Raw genomic sequence first — 20,087 nt, 5'->3', positions numbered from 1 at the left:
CATGTAGTATATTCGATTTAAACAGAAGTATTGTATCAATAACGTATGGCACAGTAGTATCAACTTGATTCACTATTGTAGAATACAGAGTACTCCATAGTCCAATACTATTGAGCAGCTCGAAACGTAGCAAGCACCATCTTCTACTGTGTGAACATCTACATTCTCTTATTTAGTTGATAAAAAGAGCAATTATATGTTCTCTACAAAGTCCATCAACGCCAGCCAGTTCCTCGCCACTGCACCAAGATAGTCGGAATTACACTGACACCAACCATGAGGGCAACAGCAATACCAGCACCACCAGCCCAGCCAACAACCTCGAACATCTCAGGGAACCAGAAAGGACCAATGAAACCCCAAATCTGCCGAACAAAGGTAATAAATACACCTACACTGGCAGCATCCTCACGGTAACAATCAACCGCGTAAGTAATGTCAACAGTAGTAACAATCTGATTACCGCCAGCGGCAATAGCAGCGCCAATAACGGGAGTGATAGTCCATACACCGCCAGAATCCCGGATCTCGACAGCAAAAACCACAATACCACAGATCGTCAAAGCATGGCCAATATAACTCAACCAAAGGCGGAATTCCGGCGGGGAAGGTTCTCCAGTGCGCTTCTGACGCATAAGCATCCAGCGATCGGATATGAACCCGCCGATCTGTTCGCCAATGACAGATCCGATAATGATACCGAGGAATTGCAGACCGACCTGCTGGGTGTTCAGGTCGAACTTGGCAGGGTAGATCTGGGAGATCTCGATTGTGAGCGCGATACTTCCCCAGAGGAAAATCATTGCGTAGGCTACAGCCGGAATGGCCACGCATGGTTTCATCATGTAGCTCAGGGGCTGGAAGAAGTCCCAGAGTGTCAGCGGTGTAGAGTCGATGCGGCTGAATCCGAATAGACTCTGCTTCACTGTGATAACGTTGTTGGAGGGTATATTGCTGCGAACGTAGAGGGATTCCGATCCAAACAAGAGGTAGAGGACGAATTGGATTGCGTTGACCTGTTCGAAGCGAATAGTTAGATGGGTCTATCTTTGAGAGATTGAGGTTGATGAAGGCTCACAATTGCAAGGGTATAGTAAATCCAGCGATAACCCACACGCAAAGCAACGAATCCAAAAATAAACGGAGCTGCAGGGACACCCAGAGTAACCATCAGTGTCCACCCACCCATGCAGCGAGCACGATCTTTCCGGAAGAAAGTCTCTGCGACAACGGCGCTACCAATAGCGGCCGCAGGGCTGATAAAGAAGGCAGTAATGGCACGACAGAGACCCATTGTTGCATAGGAAGGACTGTTCGCACAGCCAACGTTCCCAATCAAGCTGCAGACCAATGAGATCAGGAAGATGGGGCGGCGACCATAGCGATTACACAGCGGGCGCCAGAAGAGAGGCGCTCCGCCTAGCACAGCGATGAAGAGCGAGACAAGGTAACTGGTCCGCTGCATACTAACGTCGAGGTCTTCGGAGATATTTTCGAATGCAGATTGGATGGACGAGGCAGTAAATGTGCCCATCATGGCGTGGAAGGCGATTAGGGTCAGATTCAAGTTTTTCTATCAAATAATCGTATTAGAAACATGGTCGAAATGTGAATGGACGATAGGAGTGGTGGTCTCTCACCCTCCATTGCGGCCAATTGTATGGATCGGCATCGGTCATGTCAGGGATAGGGTCCAGATCGAGAGTGCCATGCTTCGCGAGAATATATTGGCGATGTTCCTCCGATAGATGAGCGACTCGGTCTTCAAGGTAAAAGTCACATTGCTTTCCAGATTCCATTCCTTGCGGACTAGCCTTTGCACCTTCGATGTGCTGATGTTGGCTATCCATCTTCTCCATGTTGAATATAAATGCTAGGATCTGCGGGAAGATAAAAGCACAGACAAAGAGAAGAAAGGGAGAGAAAAAAGTCGAAACCCCGTGCATGCGTCTGCGTTCTTATAGCAGAGATCCTGTCCTTTCCCCGTACTCCGCCTTTCCGGGGATCTGGGGGTGGGGGCAAAGGAGGAGATTGTGGATTCATCTCCCCCAGATTGGGGAGATTTGCAAGTACTGTAATAATTTGCAAGCAGGTCACTAGGAGACCGAATCCTGGGCCATTCAGAACAAGGCACGGTACATCTAGCCCAAGACAGTGGGCGGGTATAGTCTCAGCCGGTGTATAATTCAGATTGTGGGAGAGTGTGGGGTGTGGAGAGAGAATAGCCCAATATGAGGGGGATTCTATCCATCATGACGAGATGTCATCCAGGATAACCGTTGAGTTTTGAATATTCTCTGCTATTGTTCTCAGGGAACGTCGGCCCGGTCGGATATCAGCATCCATTTTCACTCCGGGAAGAGATTTGATTCCAATGCTTGTTTTCGTTTCCATTGGCTAGGAGTTCCAGATCGAGCTGTTGGCGGTCTTAACTCCCCACACTCGCTGCTTGGCTGTCTAGCTGTTTGGCCGTTCATGTTGAAGCTGAGGGTGTTGGATCAGAACTCCGTATAGTCATGTGCAGAATACGTGCAGAATACATGTAGAATAAGCGACTTGCTGTGACCAATGCCCTGCTGTGAAAGACCTGCTGGTGATGATTGTGGGGGATGGTTGCTATTCGGTTGAATGTTTATCTCGATGACTACTCCGCACTCGTTTAACTCCTATGTGTTCTCGGACATACTCTCCTGTCGGACTACACTTCCTAACTCAATATTTGATGCTTTTTCTTTTTAATTCGTTTCGGTACTTTTGATTTATGACTATTTCCGAAACTATTCTCATCTCACAATGTTATACTGCACCTAAGCCGAACTCGACTGGCACTCTACACCAACATCTCCATCAATGCCATCGCAGGTCACAACTGGGGGACCACCAGCCGGGCTGGTAATATCGATATCAGAAAGCTTGATACCCGAGCACACAGCATTAGGCGAGCAAGTCAAGTCGCCGATAACCTTACCGTTCTTGCCCGACGAAGTACCATAAATATTCTCAAAGTTAATGTTGGTGAAGTTGACTGATGACGGGTACTTAGCACACGTAGTAGCGTTGACGTTAAAGTAGCACTGATCCAACACGATAGGGGCATCGGTGTTCTCGATGTGAACGTCCTTGTACGTGATGTTGTTGATACGACCAAAGCCGATGTCCTGTCCAGCCCAAGCCTTGAGACGGACACCGTTCTTGAATTCCAGTTAGGATCAATCGCTCATATATCGATATGGGGGGAGTATCTTACCTGGCCGTTCAACAAAGTCACGTTCTCAATCCAGGCATTCTCAATGATGTCCTCGACTCCCGAGTACTGTCCAATACTTCCCATGCTGACACCGTGGGTATTGTTGCACCACAGGTTCTGCACGAAAATGTTGGTTGTGTTGGGCTTGGGCGAGAAGCAGTCATCGCCGATATCGACGCGGGTGTTGGTCACGCTAAGACCGTCCACGTTGAAGGAGTCGAATCCATCGGTGTTCTTGGGCAAAGCCTGCAAACGGGTTAGATTTGATCGATAATGTACCAGGTGCATGTACCAGGTGCACGACTTACAGATGCGTTGGTGGAATAGGCGTTGATAAAGACATCATCGAAAGAGACATCCTTGGTGCGGACGAAGAAGTTGGTCCAACAGGGCGAGTTGAGTTGGGTGATTCCTTCGACAGACACTCGGGTAGCGTTGTCAGTCATGAATAGAATGGGACGGTAAAAGGTGTTGTCCGGGTCCTGGATTATCCATTAGCACAAGTTATTCCCAATTCTTTTAGGATTATGCTCACCAGAACTTCCATGCCAGCAAAGGCATTGTACCACTCCTGGCCATTACCATTAAGAGTACCCTTGCCGAAGATCTTGATATCCTGACCACCCCAAACCCAGAAAGTGATAGATTTCTGGAAAGAGTAGTAGAAGTGGTTTGCTTGCCAGTAATCGATATCGTCGGTGAACTGTTCATGTCAGAGCGGTTCAATCAGTCACAGCATTGAAGCTAAATACCTTCACTTCACCCTCAAGCTGCACCTCGATATTATCCAAGAAGCTAAGGTCAAGTTTCTTGCCAATGACATAGGTCTTCCCCTTTTGCAGGAGAAGTCTGCCGCCGTGATTGGCAGCCTTAATACCCCAAAGGAAATCATCCGACACATCATCGGTGTCGCTCTTCGATGACCGGATTGTCACTGTCCGACGGTCGTGGTGCTTGTGATGTCCATAAGCACCGATCTTCTTCAATGCTGCCTTATCATTGGCCGGGATGATCTGGGCGCCTTTGATAATTTGCTCTGTGGCAAGAGCACCGACTGTGCTGAGCAGGAGCGCACCGATAGCGAGGAACTTCATTATAGCGAGGGTCAATGAGATCAATCGATGATGCTGTCGGTTGATCTGAAAGTCAACCAGGCATTGCTAATTTATAAGAATACCCCGGATATAGCTTATTGTGAGCCTTCCTTTTCCCCAGACTACCAATGTCCGGCAACGGCACGGTCAGAGGAAAGAGATTTCTCCGCCTGTAAAAAGCGACTCCGTGACATGCTGGTGGGATCGGCAGGGCCTGTGGAATGCGGCAATTGAGCGGGTTACCGGGAGTTGTGTATAGACAGTAAATGGAGTCATTTCCCCATTTCGCCAAGGATATTAATATGCGGGGATGCGGGGAGACTGTCGGGACGAGCTGGAGCGAGCTTGCACGTTGGATTCTTCTTATTTGACACTGTGTAATTCAACGTTATGGCCGGGATTCATTCCCCCGTCTGGGCTGATCATGCCTTGAGGGCTGGGTTCTTCCACCAATCAGCGGAACAGGGGTCGTTATGTCACATTCTCACTGTGATGGTGTTGTGGTTTTTCCAGGCACGGAGGACTTCCAAGACCTCATTTCCTTCCGGGTTTTTATTTTGCGTTGGATATTGTGATTATGAAGGTGGCTAACGCCCAGCCTTGGATGGAGTGAGTTCTCCCGCGACAATTCGTCGTACTCACCGTCGAAAAAATATTTTAACGGACGCCTCCCTCATATCTTTACCTTCATATTCGTGGTACACTCGGCATATTCCTTGACTAGTCAGTCTTGGTAGACTCTTTGTCAGAGAAAGTGCCTAGCGCCTAGCCACGCCACCTAGGACTTCCAAGTTTTATATCGACTGCCACCTTTTATCTAGTGTCCCGATGATACATTCAATTGTATTATATTGTTCAGCCCATCCATCTATCTTTAGAGTCCAGAGCACAATCAAAGAATGCCTCCATATATTTTACAACTTCTTGCTGGCTTGCACCAGTGCATAAAGACAGCTGATGTTGCCGGACCACCAAGCCGCCGAGCGCAGAAAGCTCAGAGAGTGGGTTTCGATTTTCAAATAGAAAAGGTGATATGCGACACGGGAAACTGAATACCAAACACCGACAGTGTTGATAGTCTCATTGGGCAGACCGGCGTACAAGGAGACGAGGACTAGATCATAAGGTCAGTACAGCGCAGCAATTTCACAAGATGCAGGTTCATCATGAACCCAATCAATAAAATGGACTTCCACATACTTGCCGCAACAAGCAAAGTAAAGCCTTCCTGCACATTGGCATGCGCCGACGTCTGTCGCTTAAGCTGGTCAAGGGCGCGACGGGTAATCTTTCCCGACTGTACGGCCGCCTCGCCGTACGTAGTCAAGTCCTCACGCGGGTTGACATTATGATCAAGACCCAGGCGGATCTTTGAGCCTCGGGGGCTTGTCAAAATGTATGCGAAGAACCAGTTCACCACCAGCAAGGCCGATGCGTGGTTCGCAGGTACCTGGCCAGAGGCGGCGCGGAGACCGAGAGTTGTTAAAAGGGCACTATCAGGATTAGTCTGGGGGGCTTTTTTTTCCCTTCTTGGTGTATATGAGCACTTACGACATTCTGGAATATCAGAGATTGTGGAATTTTGGAGCTTATTCCCCTGGCGAATCTTTTTTTTTTTGGTGTCGAGATCTGTTTCTGAGGGGCCGAGGCATGAGATCATTCTCTGCCGACCTCGCATCCTACGGGTCCACTCTGAAAATATTGCATTTTCATTCGTTTCCTCCCCTTTTTTACTATTCTTTAGTGCGATAGCTCCATCCACAGTTTCTCGTCCCAATTTTGGCTACAGCTTGGCCGGGATAAGGAGTGATTTCAATCGGTATACACTGGAAAAGGCTCAATTGGTAAGAGAATGATGGTGGTACTTATTGCCCGTGCCTATTCCACTGTTTCACTGTCGCAACTTAGCGTGACGATTTGAGACATGGCGCTTTGACAGGTCTGGCTTTTCATATGATTCACCAGTTCATACAGGGAGTCGAGCAGATCTCTCTCCCTGGCGTTCACCAACATTGCCTTACTCCTCCACCGGAGCACAATCATTTCAGGATTCTAGCATGAAGGACGTCCAAATTCTCTTGAAACCTATTCGCACTTATTGGGTATTAACTTATTGGGTATTGAGGTGTAGGTATTAGAACGAGCGCCCCACATTGCCTTGGCATCCCTTGTGTTTACACTTTTGAAGAGCGTGTTTGTAAATACTTCCTCAAGAACAAGACGAAGACCTGATTTCCATCAAAGTCTGTAGGGTTACGAGTAAATACCAAAGTTTATGCAATGAAAAGCCTTTCTTTGGCAACTGTCGTAACCCCCAGGGTCTGTGTGATAAATCCTCGCTGATCCACTTCGCTATAAATGATTGTGAAAGAGGGAATAGTATTTATGTGGAAGGTAACTTCGGAGGTAGAGATCTCTGCAACCTTGGAAACTCTACAAAAAGAACGAGAACGTACAGAAATTCAGGGTTCACACGGGATAATAGTGAACTAATAACAGATACTACTAGAGTGCAGATCAAATGGTTAAAACGTGCAAGTATCAGAAGATTTTTCATTTTGAAACCAAGAAAGATGAAACCCAGAATGAATACAGGTTTGAAGCAAGAAAACGAAAAGGAACTCTCTAAAAGACCACCATAACAAGATTCAAAGGACTGTGATCTTCTTACCACCTGTGAGCCAACAAATTTTCTCACTAATGCCCTCAGCCTCAAAAGTCTGGCGCAGCTCATCTCCGAACTGGGTGAAATGTCCCCAGGATTCATAATGCATGGGAACCAAAACATCTGCCTTGAGGGCACGGAATAACTTTGCGCCATCATTGCCGCCCATCGTAATTTGCATGAGAGGACCATTGGGGTCCTCCGTCGTGGGGACATGGGCGTTGCCCAGATTCATCACAGCCACACAGATGTGGTACCGGTCCGCGATGGAGTTTAATTCCTCAATGTAGACTGTGTCACCGCTGAAATAGATTGCATTGGGAAGGCCGTCACGACCAGTTCCGAAATCCTTGCCGGTCACAATGAAGCCGGTACATTCATTTCCGGGAAAATGCTGAGTCGGAGTTGCGATGATTTTGAACTTCTTGCCAGCAATAATGGTTTCTAGCTCCTCCCATGGCTTCATGCCATGCACAGCTGGACGGGGGCTAAGGTTTTTCCCACCGTCGACGGTGGTGAACACACGGCGCCCATCTAGGAGTTGACGACCAAGTTCGTCCAGGTTGTCGGGATGATCTTCGTGGCTCAGAAGTACCGCATCGATTACTGGAAGTTGATCTAAACGGAGAGCAGGGTCTTCTGTCACTTTGAGAATGACACTGCCTTTATCCCAGAAGGTACCGGCAGGAGAAAAGAAGGGATCGGTCAGAAAGTTGACGCCGTTGATTTCAAGAATAGCAGTGGCAGTGCCAATATGGGTGATTTCCAGTGTGGGAGACATAGTGATCAATAAACGAGGATTAATTGTATAGCGAAATGTTGTAGACAGGGCTCCAAACGGATATTTATACGGCAACGATGCAGAGTAGCTTGGTGTGGTATTTTAGTGCATGTTACAAATCCACGGCAAACTATGCTTATGGTCATCTATGTATATGTGGCGAATTAATCAGCTCTATAAGAATTTTGCTCCGGTTATCCCACCCCATGAGGCTGTGTGGTATATCCCGCCTGGGTGGTTGTGGATGATGTAATAGGGTTCGGATTATCCCACTTGACATGGACCCGAAGTAATCAAAGCCCTATAGGTTCCGGTGGATGTTTATTCATTAAGTCAGGTTTGACATTCCCACGCATTAACGCAACGATATATACTTAGACATGCTCCAAATAATTTACACTTTCATGAGCTAAGCCAAACAAGGCTCGACGGAGCATCTAGTTGGCCGTCGTAGGGTAACGTGAGTAGCTTAGATGCTGGTGAAGTCAACACAGTGTGGATCGTATGTCCATAGGTGTAAATGCAGTGCCTACTATACATTTGGAAATACCCTATATACGTAAACCTCTATATCGGGGCTACCAACAAGTACCTTCAACGATACTTCAACGATACTTTATATCCTACTTACTACTTCGACAAAAATGTATTGTTTTGCGGTTAGTACGGAACATATCCGACAAAGAATGTCACTCTACGCGCTATCCTCAAAATTACAAAACATTTTCTTTAAAAAATTTCACTCAATGGCTCCATTCCATTTAATGGATACTTGATATCTTACATGATTTTGCACCTTCAATGCAGACCTCGAAAAAAGAAAAAAACATGCACGCGATGTTCGTCATGAAGGTCCTCCCAGAAGCTTTTCTCAACTTGCCGCTTGTAATTTCTTCGCCTCTTTGATAAGCGAACTTGCCTCTCGAATTTTGTGACCATAAAAATAGAAAACCACAGGGATCGTGATACAAGCTGCCTCTACAAGTCCTAGGATTGTACCTGCCCAGTTCAAGCCGAGGGTCTTATACATCGCTGGACCCGCAAGTGGGAGGAATGCTCCCATGACACTGCGTGTGAACATATTTCCTGCAAGCGCAGATGCAGAATATAGGCCATAAGACTGGGCTATGTAGTTTTGGGCATAAATGAAGACGCACGCATTTCCCACACCAAAAGGCAGACCGGAGAGTATAGGGATGATCCAGTGAACGTTTGGTGTGCAAGTCCAGGAAAACCACAGCTGACCAATGGCTAGAAGAGTAGCACCAAAGAAAATGATACTGACCATGGCCTCAGGTGGTACCACGCCGGTTTCTGGATTTTTGCGGTGAAGATAGATAACCTTGCGAAACACAGGCTCGCATGCGATGGCGAGTAAAACGCCGACACCAATGCCAATGAACGAAAGACCGCCAATACCCGGCGACCATCCACGCTCTTGCTGGAAAGCGATTGGATACGCGACGAAACATAAGTAGAGAATGCCATAAACGATTGCGACATAGCCATCCCAGAACATACTGTAAAGAAGTGTTAGATTGAGATTTGTAGTTTGGTAGGAAGTTTATTTACCATATCGGTTCAGTAAAGAGCATCACAAAGGGTCTTTTGAGATTTACCCTTAGTAAAGACATGAAACCAAGTCTATCATCATAACGAGTCCACCATTTTGAATTCTGCGTCTCCTTTCGTTTTCTGGTGGCCCGTCTCTTTAAAATCACCGGGGCATATGTTTCTTTGACAGAGGCGACCAGAACCAAGACGACACCGCCAATGATAAGGATAATCCAATTTGTCCATCTCCAACCAAGATATTGAAACACAAAGCCCCCAATTATCGGGCCATAGACGGGGCCATTGCTAGGACCAATAGACCAGAAGCCAAAGGCCAAAGCCCGGTGCTTATCGGAGACGATGTCGTTCACAGATGCGGGCGAGTTCGACATCAATGCACTCCCGAAGAATCCTCCGAAGAATCTACCCACAAGAATGGATTGAATATTCTGCGCTAAAGCACTCGGCAATAGTAGCAACAGAAAGATTGTCATTGAGACAATGTAAATTGGCCGGCGACCCAGAAGCTCGCTAAGTGGAGCAAAGAGGATGCTGCCTATCGCCATTCCTAAAAGGTAGGTCGTGACACCGAGGAGGGCCACGATCTTGGAAATGTGGAATTCCTCCTGTAACCCTGGGATCCCAGATGTATATAATGTGCTAGAGAGACTGACAATGGTAGCCCCAAGGCTCATAGCAGCAACAGTGAGGCCTTTGTACCAAAGCGGCCATAGGCGAGGATTTTCGGGGTCTTCAGAATCCCAGTAAACTTCAAATTCCGGAAGGGCATGTATGCTGGCCAATTTGGAAACGACTGGCTTGAGATTTCCATCAGAATAAATTTCTGTGCTTGCGTCAAGGCTGTCCACTAATTCGGATTCATGGCCTAAAACCCCTGGCCGAGGAAGCTTGGACATCATGGTGCAATCCCAATGTGGGATATGCGAAAGGTAACGGATGTAGTGGAATGAAGAATATTTTATCACTTATAACCTACCTAGGTATCATTGTATAAATAATAAATATATCTATTATAACTAGTTACTCCATAGCTACTACTTATTCATCAAGTGGGATACTCCGCCGGTGGGATGGGGGAGGCGAATCCTCTTCTCAGAATCAGATTGGACGCTGTCCAAGATGTTGCCTCCACTTTAATTAGTAGATCGGCCATGCCGTTTCATTTTCTTCCATTCGCTTGGACGTCTTCACTCTACGCGTCAAAAATTGTGGAAAATTCAACAGCTGTTTGCACAACATTTTACTAAATGTCGCCTCTTCCTGATGTCGTGCCCTCATGGTTTCAATGTGATTATCCGGATTGTAACGCAAAAATATCGACGTAAGGAGCATCTTAATCGACATCTGAATCGTCATAATGGGGGAACCAATCTTACCTGTCCTCATTGTGAGAGTGTCCTGACAAGGAAGTGAGTAATCTCTTCGATATTCTGGGACATCTTCACCTGATATTGTACTTAGTGATCTGTTGCGGCGCCATGTCCGAACCCATCACCCACAGAGACAGGTACCCCCATCTCAAAAGTCCAAGGCATGCACCGCCTGCCATGCACGGAAAGGCCGTTGCGAAGGTGGATTACCATGCAAAGCCTGTCAACATCGAGGTATCACCTGCGTACCTGCTCCGGGCAACATTGCAAGCGGACAACAATGTTGGATCGATGAATTCCACTCTTTGCCGCCTATTTCCACAATCGATAATTTTCTTCCTGACGCATCCTCTTGGATTGCTCATAAATATATCGATATTTACTTTGATACTTTCCATCCAGCGTGGCCGTTTCTCCATCGAAGTACATTTAATGTTGCCAAAGACCCATGTGTGCTTGTTCAATCCATTATCGCAATGGGACTGTGGGTGAACGGCTCTCGGGAGGCGCGAGACGCGTCTATACGTCTGCATGGTAGACTATGTTCTGCTTTTCACACGCAAATGGCGAGAAGGATCATCCCACAGCCTAAACACAGACTCTGCAGCTAACATTCTCTCTTATCCTTTTTAGGACCAATGGTGTGCTGCGAACTCGAATGCATACCGAAACACTAGTACCTCATTGCCTATAACAACGTTCCAGAGTGTCCTCTTGAATATCATCCTTGCCCTTTTCATGGCCAGAGAAAACTCTAGCATAGATTTGACGATGCGATACCGACTCCCAGACGACAAATACAAGCTCTTGACTGCACTTGTGCAAACCTGTCGACGGTGGGAAATGTTCTATTATCCTAATATGATCATCCAACACAACACCCATACACCACTCGCGCTTGTATATTTGAACATTGAAGAAACCAAGAGATTTGGACTGGCCCTTTATAAGACCTGCCGATTGTCCACTTCCTCCAACATTACTGAAGGACACACCAATTGTGACGGAAATGACCTTTTGACCCTGGCCGATTTGTCTTATTCCATGCCAGACAACGATGATATTTGGAATGCTCCATTAGGAACAGAGTCAGAAGTTCTCAAAAAGTCTGCTTCCTCCGCAGCCATACGGGACAATGGAGATCCAAAAAACTGGATATCTGAAGCTTCTGGTCTTCTACATGACGTTCGGGTTGGATTTGACTGGATATAGCTGATCTCAAAGCACTGTGAATTGTGTATGGCATGAGCCAAGATGTAATATTCCAATATTCAAATCCTCGTACAAAGCAAGCTTCACATATTCTACTATCTCTTATTTCGACTAGTATGACAATGGGATAGAACTAATTCATTAGATCCACCCCGACCCTTATCTAGGTAGTACCCGTGGACACAGTGAATTGATGTGTAAGATCCACATCATTTGTCATGGGTGCTTACAATGGAATTTGCCCCGGTGGGCTGGTGGGATGAAAAGTCGGCCTCTACTGAGACTCATGATTATTTATCTCGGCGTCTGATCTCGGAACCACCCTCGGATCTTCCAAAGCCCGGTCAGGTGATGCGGAAGCCGGATCGGATTGGCCTCGGAACCCTTTTTGCTCCGAGGAAAGGGACGTATGCTGTATGTGACAAGCCTTTAACCCTTTCGACTTGCATCTAAGAGATGATTTCGTCACAGATTGGTAACCCCAGTGGTAGTGCCAACCCAGGGACTCGCAAACGAGGGCCAAGAATCACCCGAGCATGTCAGAATTGCCGCGCGAGAAAGGTCCGATGCAATGGTCAGACTCCTTGTTCTGGCTGCCGGCTTTCCGAGGCCGCCTGTGTCTACCGCACTTCCGAGCCCAAGCGGACGCGGGGTCCTGGTCGCGTCAGGTCTGGGAATCCGTCTGCGAATCCGTCCGGGAATCTGTCTGAGACTAGTTCCGAAAGACCTTTCGTCACAGCTTCCTTTGGAGTCCCCCTAGCTGTACACATACGCCATGACCCCGTGCAATACAAGAGGTTACGAGAGCTTCGAGCTGGTATCGGTGTGTCGAACCGCGATAGTGGCTCGTTTCAGTTCTATGGTAATTATATACATTCGTGCCATCTCGGCGTTTGATCCTGTCCCGGTTGAAAGTGGCTAACCGTGCATAGGCCCTTCGTCACACTTCTGCTTTGTTCAACGTATCTACCAGCGCATCAAACAGAGGACTAATGAGACCCTCTTGACACCACAGAGCAATGCCGTACCGGACGGGGTAGAAAAATGGGGACTAGAGAGATTTATGTTCTCAGTGGGTGCAGACGATAACAACAGCAAGCGTCAACCGGAGGTGTATCTATCCCGCGAGATGGGAGATGCCTTTTTGAATTCGTATTTCGACATCATCCACCCGCAGATCCCGGTGTTGGTATATTCTGAAATTATAGCCATTTGGGAAGGCTTCTGGAAGCCACCTTCTCAGCGCCTTTCTCGTGACAGGGGGGAACTTGTTTTCATGGCCCTCGCCATCGGCGCTCGAGTGTCAAGCTCAGAGGGACGACAAGATGCCTCCTTATCTGAGGGATGGGGCGATCATTTTGCTCGTAAAGCAAGTGGTTCAATCAATCTCTTCGAGGACCCCAGTCTTCACTCCACGCATTTCTTCCTTCTCAGGGTGAGTTCCTGCACCAAAAAAAGAGAGAAAATGTTCTATCACCATCCACTGAGCTAGCTGCTAATATCTCCATGGCTGTTATGTGACAGGCAATGTACGCCTATCAGGTCATGAGGCCCAATGACGCCTATCTATACCTAGGTCATGCCGCTCGCAGCGCTACCGCCCTCGGAATTCACCATGCCCAAGTCGTCGAAGGAGTTAACCCGACAATGCATCGCCTCCGTCTCACCTTCTGGACTCTGTACGCCCAGGAACGCGCTTGTTCGTTATACTCCGGCCGACCGTCAGCCTTCCGAGATGAGTTGATCGACGCGCCATATCCCGAAGACCTAACTTCCTTGTCACTTGGAGACGAGAGGGGAACCCAACATACCCAAGCTACCATGCAATGTGCCATGATACGAGCTGAAGCTAGCCTAGGAAGAACTGCAGATCGCCTCTTGGTGGGCATCTATTCCTCGAAAAACATTCTAAACGTGAGCGATCTTTCTCGAGTTCATCAAACTGCTCTGGAGTGCGACCTGGAACTGGAAAACATGACTAAGGCGCTTCCATCGTATCTGCATTTCTTCGATGACAACCTTCCTATTGGTGAAGGATGGCAGGAAGTCCAGCGGGTTATCCTTGGAAATCATTACTACCAGGTACGGATGCTAATGCACCGACCGGCGCTAGTGTTCGCCACCTTTTTTAACTCCAAGGTGGAAGCACAGGAGCGCGCGGCTGGAACGATGCATATAAAAGAATCTATTGATGCATCTATCTCTTCAGCCAAGAGCATTATTGATTTAAATTATGACGTCTTCTTCCACCGATATCCCGGCGTCAAGTTTGATGGGTCATTGGCAACTTTTCTAGTCTCTGCTTGTGTGAACTTACTCTACGACGTGTTGGACACCGAAATGACCGCCGAATATGCTCGAAGCACGTTCACCGTCGTTGAACGTGGGATTCAATGTCTTGATCAAATACAACACGTCGGCCCAACTTCTGGCAAGGCTCTTAGCCTGGATGTGATGAGGGTGGCTAAGGATGCTCTTGGATCTAGCCAGAGCCTCAGTCACTTGGATGAAAATATGACGAGCTTCTTCCCGTGGCTCCAACAGTACGTTGTTTGTCTATTTCAATCCCGTTTCCCTAAACACTCTACCTTCGCATCTTATCCGGACGCTCTTCTAATTATATACAGGACCAATCCCCGGTTCATCCAAGACAGTCTCCCCGTCCTTGAGCATGATCCTACCAGGACATCCGATTCAAATTATGCCATAGCTGCCACCACAGACGCAGGGGAAGGCTATCTAGAATCTTTGATAATGGCACCCGAAGTAAATTACGTACCTCACTGGCTTCAAGCAGGATTCCAGCAGGAGGATATACCCCACGCTTTATATTAGTACGAGAGGTTTTTCTTTCTTTTTTTTTTCCATCAAAATCGAAAGGTGTCTGGGGGAAGGCAGTTCTTAGGAACAAGCAACCAGACTCCATCTACAAGAGGTCACCCTACACTTAAGTTGATAGTTCATATAACTTTGGGACTGACGTTCATTCAATCTTTATTTAGATGGGAAGGATTTGACCCCGTTGTCCTTTTCTAGTATCTACTGTAAAGAACCTTGAAATCAGTGGATCTGTTCTCTTTATCTAAGTACATAGGGCCATGAATTCAATTCCTCATTCCTCACAGTGCATGAACAATCTAAAATATGCCGAGGAGGTCTAAAAAACCATGTTGAAAGATCCGACGAACTTTGAAAGCAATGCAACAAGGTAGACAGAGAGTAGAGATGAATGGGATGCGTTAAGGAGTAGGTAGGTGAGCACATCTCGCCTAGCGATTGACGAAATCCTTCCTGGTATTCTCTACTTTCGCCATCGCCGGATTTGTACTCGGGTGACCCAAGAAACGAAGAAGATGAGAGCAAAATTCGTCAGGCAGAAGCCCAGGAAGACGGCCCAATCTCTCCACCTACCTTCGTAGTAGAAAGCCATGGTTTGGGCGTAATTGTCCCCATTCGAATAGGGGCAATACTCACACAATGACGTCGCAGTAGGGTCTTCCAAATACCCCGGGTTAGACAAAATGTAGTTATGCATATATTCACCACAAGTCTGGCCAGACGGTGGATCGAAGATGGCGAGATCTGTTTTTTTGCACACAGCTTCTACTTTATGCAGTACCGATGAGATGGTGGCCCCAAAGTAGTATCGCATAGGATCAGCCCAGTTTATCCAAGGGCGATAGAAGCTATTCAACGCACTTTGTGGAGTGACAATGGCATTAAACATCATCAGTACCACCCAAAACAGTGAAGTTGCATATCCCGCCATTGTGGCATTGGGGAAAAGAGCTGCCATAAGGAAGCAGAATCCAGTGCCAAATACAGACAGCAGGAGTGTCATGAAGTAAACAAAGCCACCAATGGTTGCGGTATTGGTATACCCGACTGTCCAGTAATTGCAAAAGAAGATCAAGGTGAAGCTCAGGATTTGCCATGGGGTCTCGACCGCAATGAGTGCAATCAACAAAGCTTTGTAGTCATATATGCCGTTCCGCTCCCGCGCCTCAAATATGGCCCATTTTTGGAACCAGATATCCTGTAGGTCGGCAGCAAGCGCAGGAATTACCCAACAGGCAATAAGGAAGGCAAGCGCATGATTCTGGAGGCCGTTGACATCTTGGCCCACCTTGAAAAAGGTGAACGCAACGATAAGTTGGAAGAAAATTTGTTTACAGAGCTTGCTGAAATTGTATGATCCGTTACGCCAAATGGAGATCCAATGGCGTTTGGTCACATGGATAACCTGGTTGAATAGCGGCAATGCAAATTCTTTGGAACCTTTCGATTGAGCGAGCTGCCCTTGATTGTCTGAAGAGGATGGTACTGCAACATTCTCAATGATGCGTGAAACAAGATTATACAATTCGTGAGACTCGGTAGATTTGCGCCATAATTGTGCCCAGTCTGCCCCGTTGGGGTCTTGACTGCTGGCAGCAACGGTTGTAATGACAAACTCGGCTGGGTTGGCGGATGGACTCATCGCAGCACCATTTCGTGTGAAGTACTCATTCAGTCGCTCTCTTGTCTCTCCAAAGTACACGGTCTGGCCGCCAGGGGCTAGGATCAGAGTGTGGTCAAACATCTCAAAGATAACGCTTGACGGCTGATGAATTGTACAAACGATGGGAACGCCCTGTCCGGCAATTTTGCGCAGGAATGTGATGATTGAGTGGGCAGCTTGGCTATCCAGGCCTGACGTGGGCTGTTCACAGATGTTAGTCAATCCACATCCATGTTTCTTAAAGATTAATATGGGACATCAAAAGGATTCCTTACCTCATCCAGGAACAGAAGGGCCGAAGGTCGAGCACACAATTCGACTCCGATGGTCACTCGCTTTCGCTCTTCAACTCCGAGAGAACCGACAAGAGCGTCAGCAATAGGATCAAGCTCGAGAAGCTCCAGAATTTCGTCGACATCTTCAAGCTTCTTCTCGGACGTAACATTCGCGGTTTGGCGCATGAAGGCAGAGAAGCTCAACGCTTCACGCACAGTAGCCAAGGGTTCATGAACATCCTGTTGCATACAGAAACCACAAGCCCGAGAGAAACTATTGTCAAGGTACCGGCTGTCAAATAGCAGATTACCTTCGGTTCGACCTTCACTCTTTCGACCAGATATCGTTTCTAGTAGAGTGGACTTTCCAGCGCCGGAGGCACCCATAAGTGCAGTCAATTGCCCCGGTCTGACATAACCTGTGACATCTTTCAGTAGCTGGCGTTCCTGGCCATTGACGTTGACAAAATAGTTAACGTCTTGGAAAACAAACATCCCTTCACCTGAGCCGGGCTCAGCAGCAGTTATATCGTTTTGTCCATCGGCGACCTGTTGAGTGAGGGTGCTAGTTGAAGAATTTGCTGTTGTTTGTATTCCCACCTCAGCTTGAGTTTCAAGATCCTTTATTCTCAGGTCATGTGCTCCAGTAGAATTTTTGGCACCTCGTTTGAATATCCGTCCACTCGACGCACCGGATTCACGGGTCATGACGCTGAGGCCTACTGCCGTCAACAGGAAGTATATAAACCATATGACAAGCATGATTCCAAAGTCACGCCACATGTTCCCAGCATGGAATCCGTACTCATTGATCAGATAGATCTGACCAGAGACTTCTGCCGATCCCATGTGCGCCCCGGCCATAGGGCAACCCTGATTCTGAATATCATTGTATCCGGCTCCATGGGGAATCAATTGATCGGGGGAGCAATGAAGTGTGATATGGGAATATTCATTACTCATCAAAGCTTCCATACCAAATGGGGTAGGCGAAATGCGTCGGATCCATGATCCCCAACGGTGCATACTTGGTACTGGGGGTGCATATCCGGTATAGAGACAGACCACTGGCATCGCACACCCGGCCATCAATAACCCAATGTTGAGGTTGGGGGACCAGGCACCAAGCATACGGAACAGAGTCGATATGCTCGTGAAGTGGACAAACACGATTAGAGTAAAAATCCAAAAACTCCCTGCCGTTTTCTCTAATCCAATGGTGAAATAGTAACAACAAGAGAACACGATTGACTGTAGAGCGGTAACGGGGATTTCCGCTAGGGCCAAGGCAATCACAAAGGAGACTGGATGCAGATATCCCATGTGGTGTTGTTTGAGCAGAATAGCCCGGTTCTGAATGGTTTTTGGAACCTCAGTCAACGCATTGAGGGTAAAATAAACAAGCGCAAAGAACAGAGCACCACTCCTCTCAAAGGAGCCTGTTGCGGTCTTGGGTGCCATATAGTATGCAGACGAAACGATTACCGCGTTGACTGCAGTGAGAACGAGGATTGTGAGAAGTGTCAACCAGTCTCTCCAGATCAACTGATACTGGCGGCGCAAAGCAGCCATGGATTGTGTCCAGATAGATGATATCTCACTTGAAGATTTGGAAACGAACTTGGGGCGCGTTTTTTGGACATCTCCTTCAAAGGCGGCGGTGAGACTTTGGTCTGAGACAATTTGCTCCGAGTACCGTTTCATCTCCTGTTGTAAATGCTGGTACTCTTTGCTATTACGGAATGCCCGGGACAGTGCCTCCGCTGTCTCATAGCGCGGACCGGTATAGGTATCTTGGAAAGTACGTTCGCTGGGAGACGTGACTGAGGTGAGAAAATCCGCAGTGGTTTGTCTCCCAGGGCAGGAGAAGCCAAGCGCGAGGAAATATTCTTTCGCTTGAGCGGCGGGACCACAGAATATCATCTTTCCTTCGTACATGAGCATGACACGATCAAAGAATTCATACATAGCTTCTGACGCTTGGTAGATTGTCACCGCGCTAGCCATCCCTGTCTGTCGAGATGTGGCTCTCAAGAGTTCAAGGAAGCTCAGTGCGGAGGAACTGTCCAGACCTCGGATTGGATTATCCCAGGATGCCAGGGCTGGGTTGACAGCGAGCACTTCTGCCAACGAGATTCGTCTTTTCTCCCCACCCGAGACGCCACGAATGAAAGCATCTCCAACAATTGTATCCTTTGTGTGTGATAGCCCAAGCGACGCCAGTATACTATCCGACATTCGTTCGGAGAATTGGGTAACGGGCTCAGGGTTCTCGGAGGGTTTGCGCACACGCATCGCGAAATCCATGGTGTCTTTGACGGATAGATTCGCAAAATGAACGTCATCCTCTGCGCAGTACAGGACTTCGGAGTGATAGCGCTTTTCCATCTCATCGGACGAGAGGCCGCCGTACTGGATGCAACCATGCACGTCTTGGTAGGTTTGTCGGTGGTTGGCAAGCAGGCGTAAAACTGTTGAACAACCGGCCCCAGGGCGTCCAAGTACCAGCATCAGTTCGCCAGGAAAGATAACCCCGCTGACATCTTCCACAATGTTAGAAGACATCTGAGTCCCACCCTGGGTTAATTGACGAACGGTCTTGAAGGGCCACATGACGATGTCAGTGAGAATCTTCTGAAGATCGTACACTGTCTGCGAGCCATTTTCTGCTCCAAGAGCGGTCACACTCGAGAATACGATGCCGAGACTGCGTCCATGAAGGCGATAGACAGGAAGGTCCCCGTTTTGTATCTTCTCCTCAGGTGATTCCTACCTATAGTCAGCACTGGTCGGTTGTGCTTGCGTTCATCAAATAAGAGGATTCTCCAAGGTTTCTTTTTTTTTGTGTCCGAATCCACCCCCAAGTTGTACTTACTATGTTCTCCGACATCTTGCACCTTTGATGAATGAAGCTTCCGGTTCCGATCGCGCTGAGCGGTTCTTATTCAAGCGCTTTGAGTACTCTTTAGTTGAGTATAAGTATATGCAGTACTTGACTGACCGGGAGTCTTGTATATACAGCCAGATATAGTAGAGCTGTGGGATAGCTTACCCTTATAGCTGTGATACCTCTGAACCATTGCCCTTCTCCGAGATTCACTTTGTCTTCGCATCCTTGCTATTTGGGGCCGAAGAGGCTTGTTATTCCGTTGGGCATCCGAGCTAGAAATCCGATTGGCTTAGATCGGGACGCGCTGTTAAGGTATCGGCCAGCCATGAGATGCTATCAAGGTCATTGCAACCCACTATTGGGCTGATATCGGTATACATCGACGGGAATTGTAATGGCAACTAAGCTTCCCACTTTATTGCTCGGTACGGAAGCAATCTCGGCACGGAAGGGAAAATATAGATGTACATATACCCA

The 20,087-nt window shown here is 47.6% G+C and overlaps 8 protein-coding genes across 8 annotated transcripts; 2 read left to right on the top strand and 6 right to left on the bottom strand.

The window, feature by feature from the left end:
* Positions 1-215: 215 nt before the first annotated feature.
* Positions 216-1,859, bottom strand: N7537_012249 (uncharacterized protein; the record flags this gene model as incomplete). The annotated part of the gene is made up of 3 exons (XM_056903303.1): positions 216-1,016; positions 1,079-1,573; positions 1,641-1,859. 3 exons carry the CDS (start codon positions 1,857-1,859, stop codon positions 216-218), a joined length of 1,515 nt encoding a protein of 504 aa, XP_056748590.1.
* Positions 1,860-2,807: 948 nt separating this feature from the next.
* Positions 2,808-4,341, bottom strand: pgxB (uncharacterized protein; the record flags this gene model as incomplete). The annotated part of the gene is made up of 5 exons (XM_056903302.1): positions 2,808-3,191; positions 3,248-3,493; positions 3,556-3,729; positions 3,783-3,950; positions 4,000-4,341. The coding sequence occupies 5 exons, from the start codon at positions 4,339-4,341 to the stop codon at positions 2,808-2,810; spliced, it is 1,314 nt and encodes a 437-aa protein (XP_056748589.1).
* Positions 4,342-5,255: 914 nt separating this feature from the next.
* On the bottom strand, positions 5,256-5,897 carry N7537_012247 (MAPEG family protein; the record flags this gene model as incomplete). Its single annotated transcript, XM_056903301.1, has 3 exons — positions 5,256-5,455; positions 5,542-5,834; positions 5,893-5,897. The coding sequence occupies 3 exons, from the start codon at positions 5,895-5,897 to the stop codon at positions 5,256-5,258; spliced, it is 498 nt and encodes a 165-aa protein (XP_056748588.1).
* A 1,092-nt stretch (positions 5,898-6,989) lies between these two features.
* Positions 6,990-7,787, bottom strand: N7537_012246 (MBL fold metallo-hydrolase; the record flags this gene model as incomplete). The annotated part of the gene is made up of 1 exon (XM_056903300.1): positions 6,990-7,787. The coding sequence occupies one exon, from the start codon at positions 7,785-7,787 to the stop codon at positions 6,990-6,992; it is 798 nt and encodes a 265-aa protein (XP_056748587.1).
* An 871-nt stretch (positions 7,788-8,658) lies between these two features.
* Positions 8,659-10,261, bottom strand: N7537_012245 (MFS transporter; the record flags this gene model as incomplete). Its single annotated transcript, XM_056903299.1, has 2 exons — positions 8,659-9,307; positions 9,360-10,261. The coding sequence occupies 2 exons, from the start codon at positions 10,259-10,261 to the stop codon at positions 8,659-8,661; spliced, it is 1,551 nt and encodes a 516-aa protein (XP_056748586.1).
* A 364-nt stretch (positions 10,262-10,625) lies between these two features.
* Positions 10,626-11,944, top strand: N7537_012244 (Zn(II)2Cys6 transcription factor domain-containing protein; the record flags this gene model as incomplete). Its single annotated transcript, XM_056903298.1, has 3 exons — positions 10,626-10,771; positions 10,824-11,220; positions 11,366-11,944. 3 exons carry the CDS (start codon positions 10,626-10,628, stop codon positions 11,942-11,944), a joined length of 1,122 nt encoding a protein of 373 aa, XP_056748585.1.
* Positions 11,945-12,175: 231 nt separating this feature from the next.
* N7537_012243 (Zn(II)2Cys6 transcription factor) lies at positions 12,176-14,779 on the top strand (the record flags this gene model as incomplete). Its single annotated transcript, XM_056903297.1, has 5 exons — positions 12,176-12,358; positions 12,416-12,806; positions 12,877-13,379; positions 13,469-14,487; positions 14,572-14,779. The coding sequence occupies 5 exons, from the start codon at positions 12,176-12,178 to the stop codon at positions 14,777-14,779; spliced, it is 2,304 nt and encodes a 767-aa protein (XP_056748584.1).
* A 466-nt stretch (positions 14,780-15,245) lies between these two features.
* Positions 15,246-19,610, bottom strand: N7537_012242 (uncharacterized protein; the record flags this gene model as incomplete). Its single annotated transcript, XM_056903296.1, has 3 exons — positions 15,246-16,646; positions 16,721-19,489; positions 19,596-19,610. 3 exons carry the CDS (start codon positions 19,608-19,610, stop codon positions 15,246-15,248), a joined length of 4,185 nt encoding a protein of 1,394 aa, XP_056748583.1.
* Positions 19,611-20,087: the final 477 nt, after the last annotated feature.

Source organism: Penicillium hordei, assembly GCF_028827395.1.
Source record: "Penicillium hordei strain IBT 12815 chromosome Unknown utg000006l_segment0_segment0, whole genome shotgun sequence".
NCBI classification, from domain to species: domain Eukaryota; kingdom Fungi; phylum Ascomycota; class Eurotiomycetes; order Eurotiales; family Aspergillaceae; genus Penicillium; species Penicillium hordei.
This window is presented reverse-complemented; position numbering and strand designations above follow the sequence as displayed.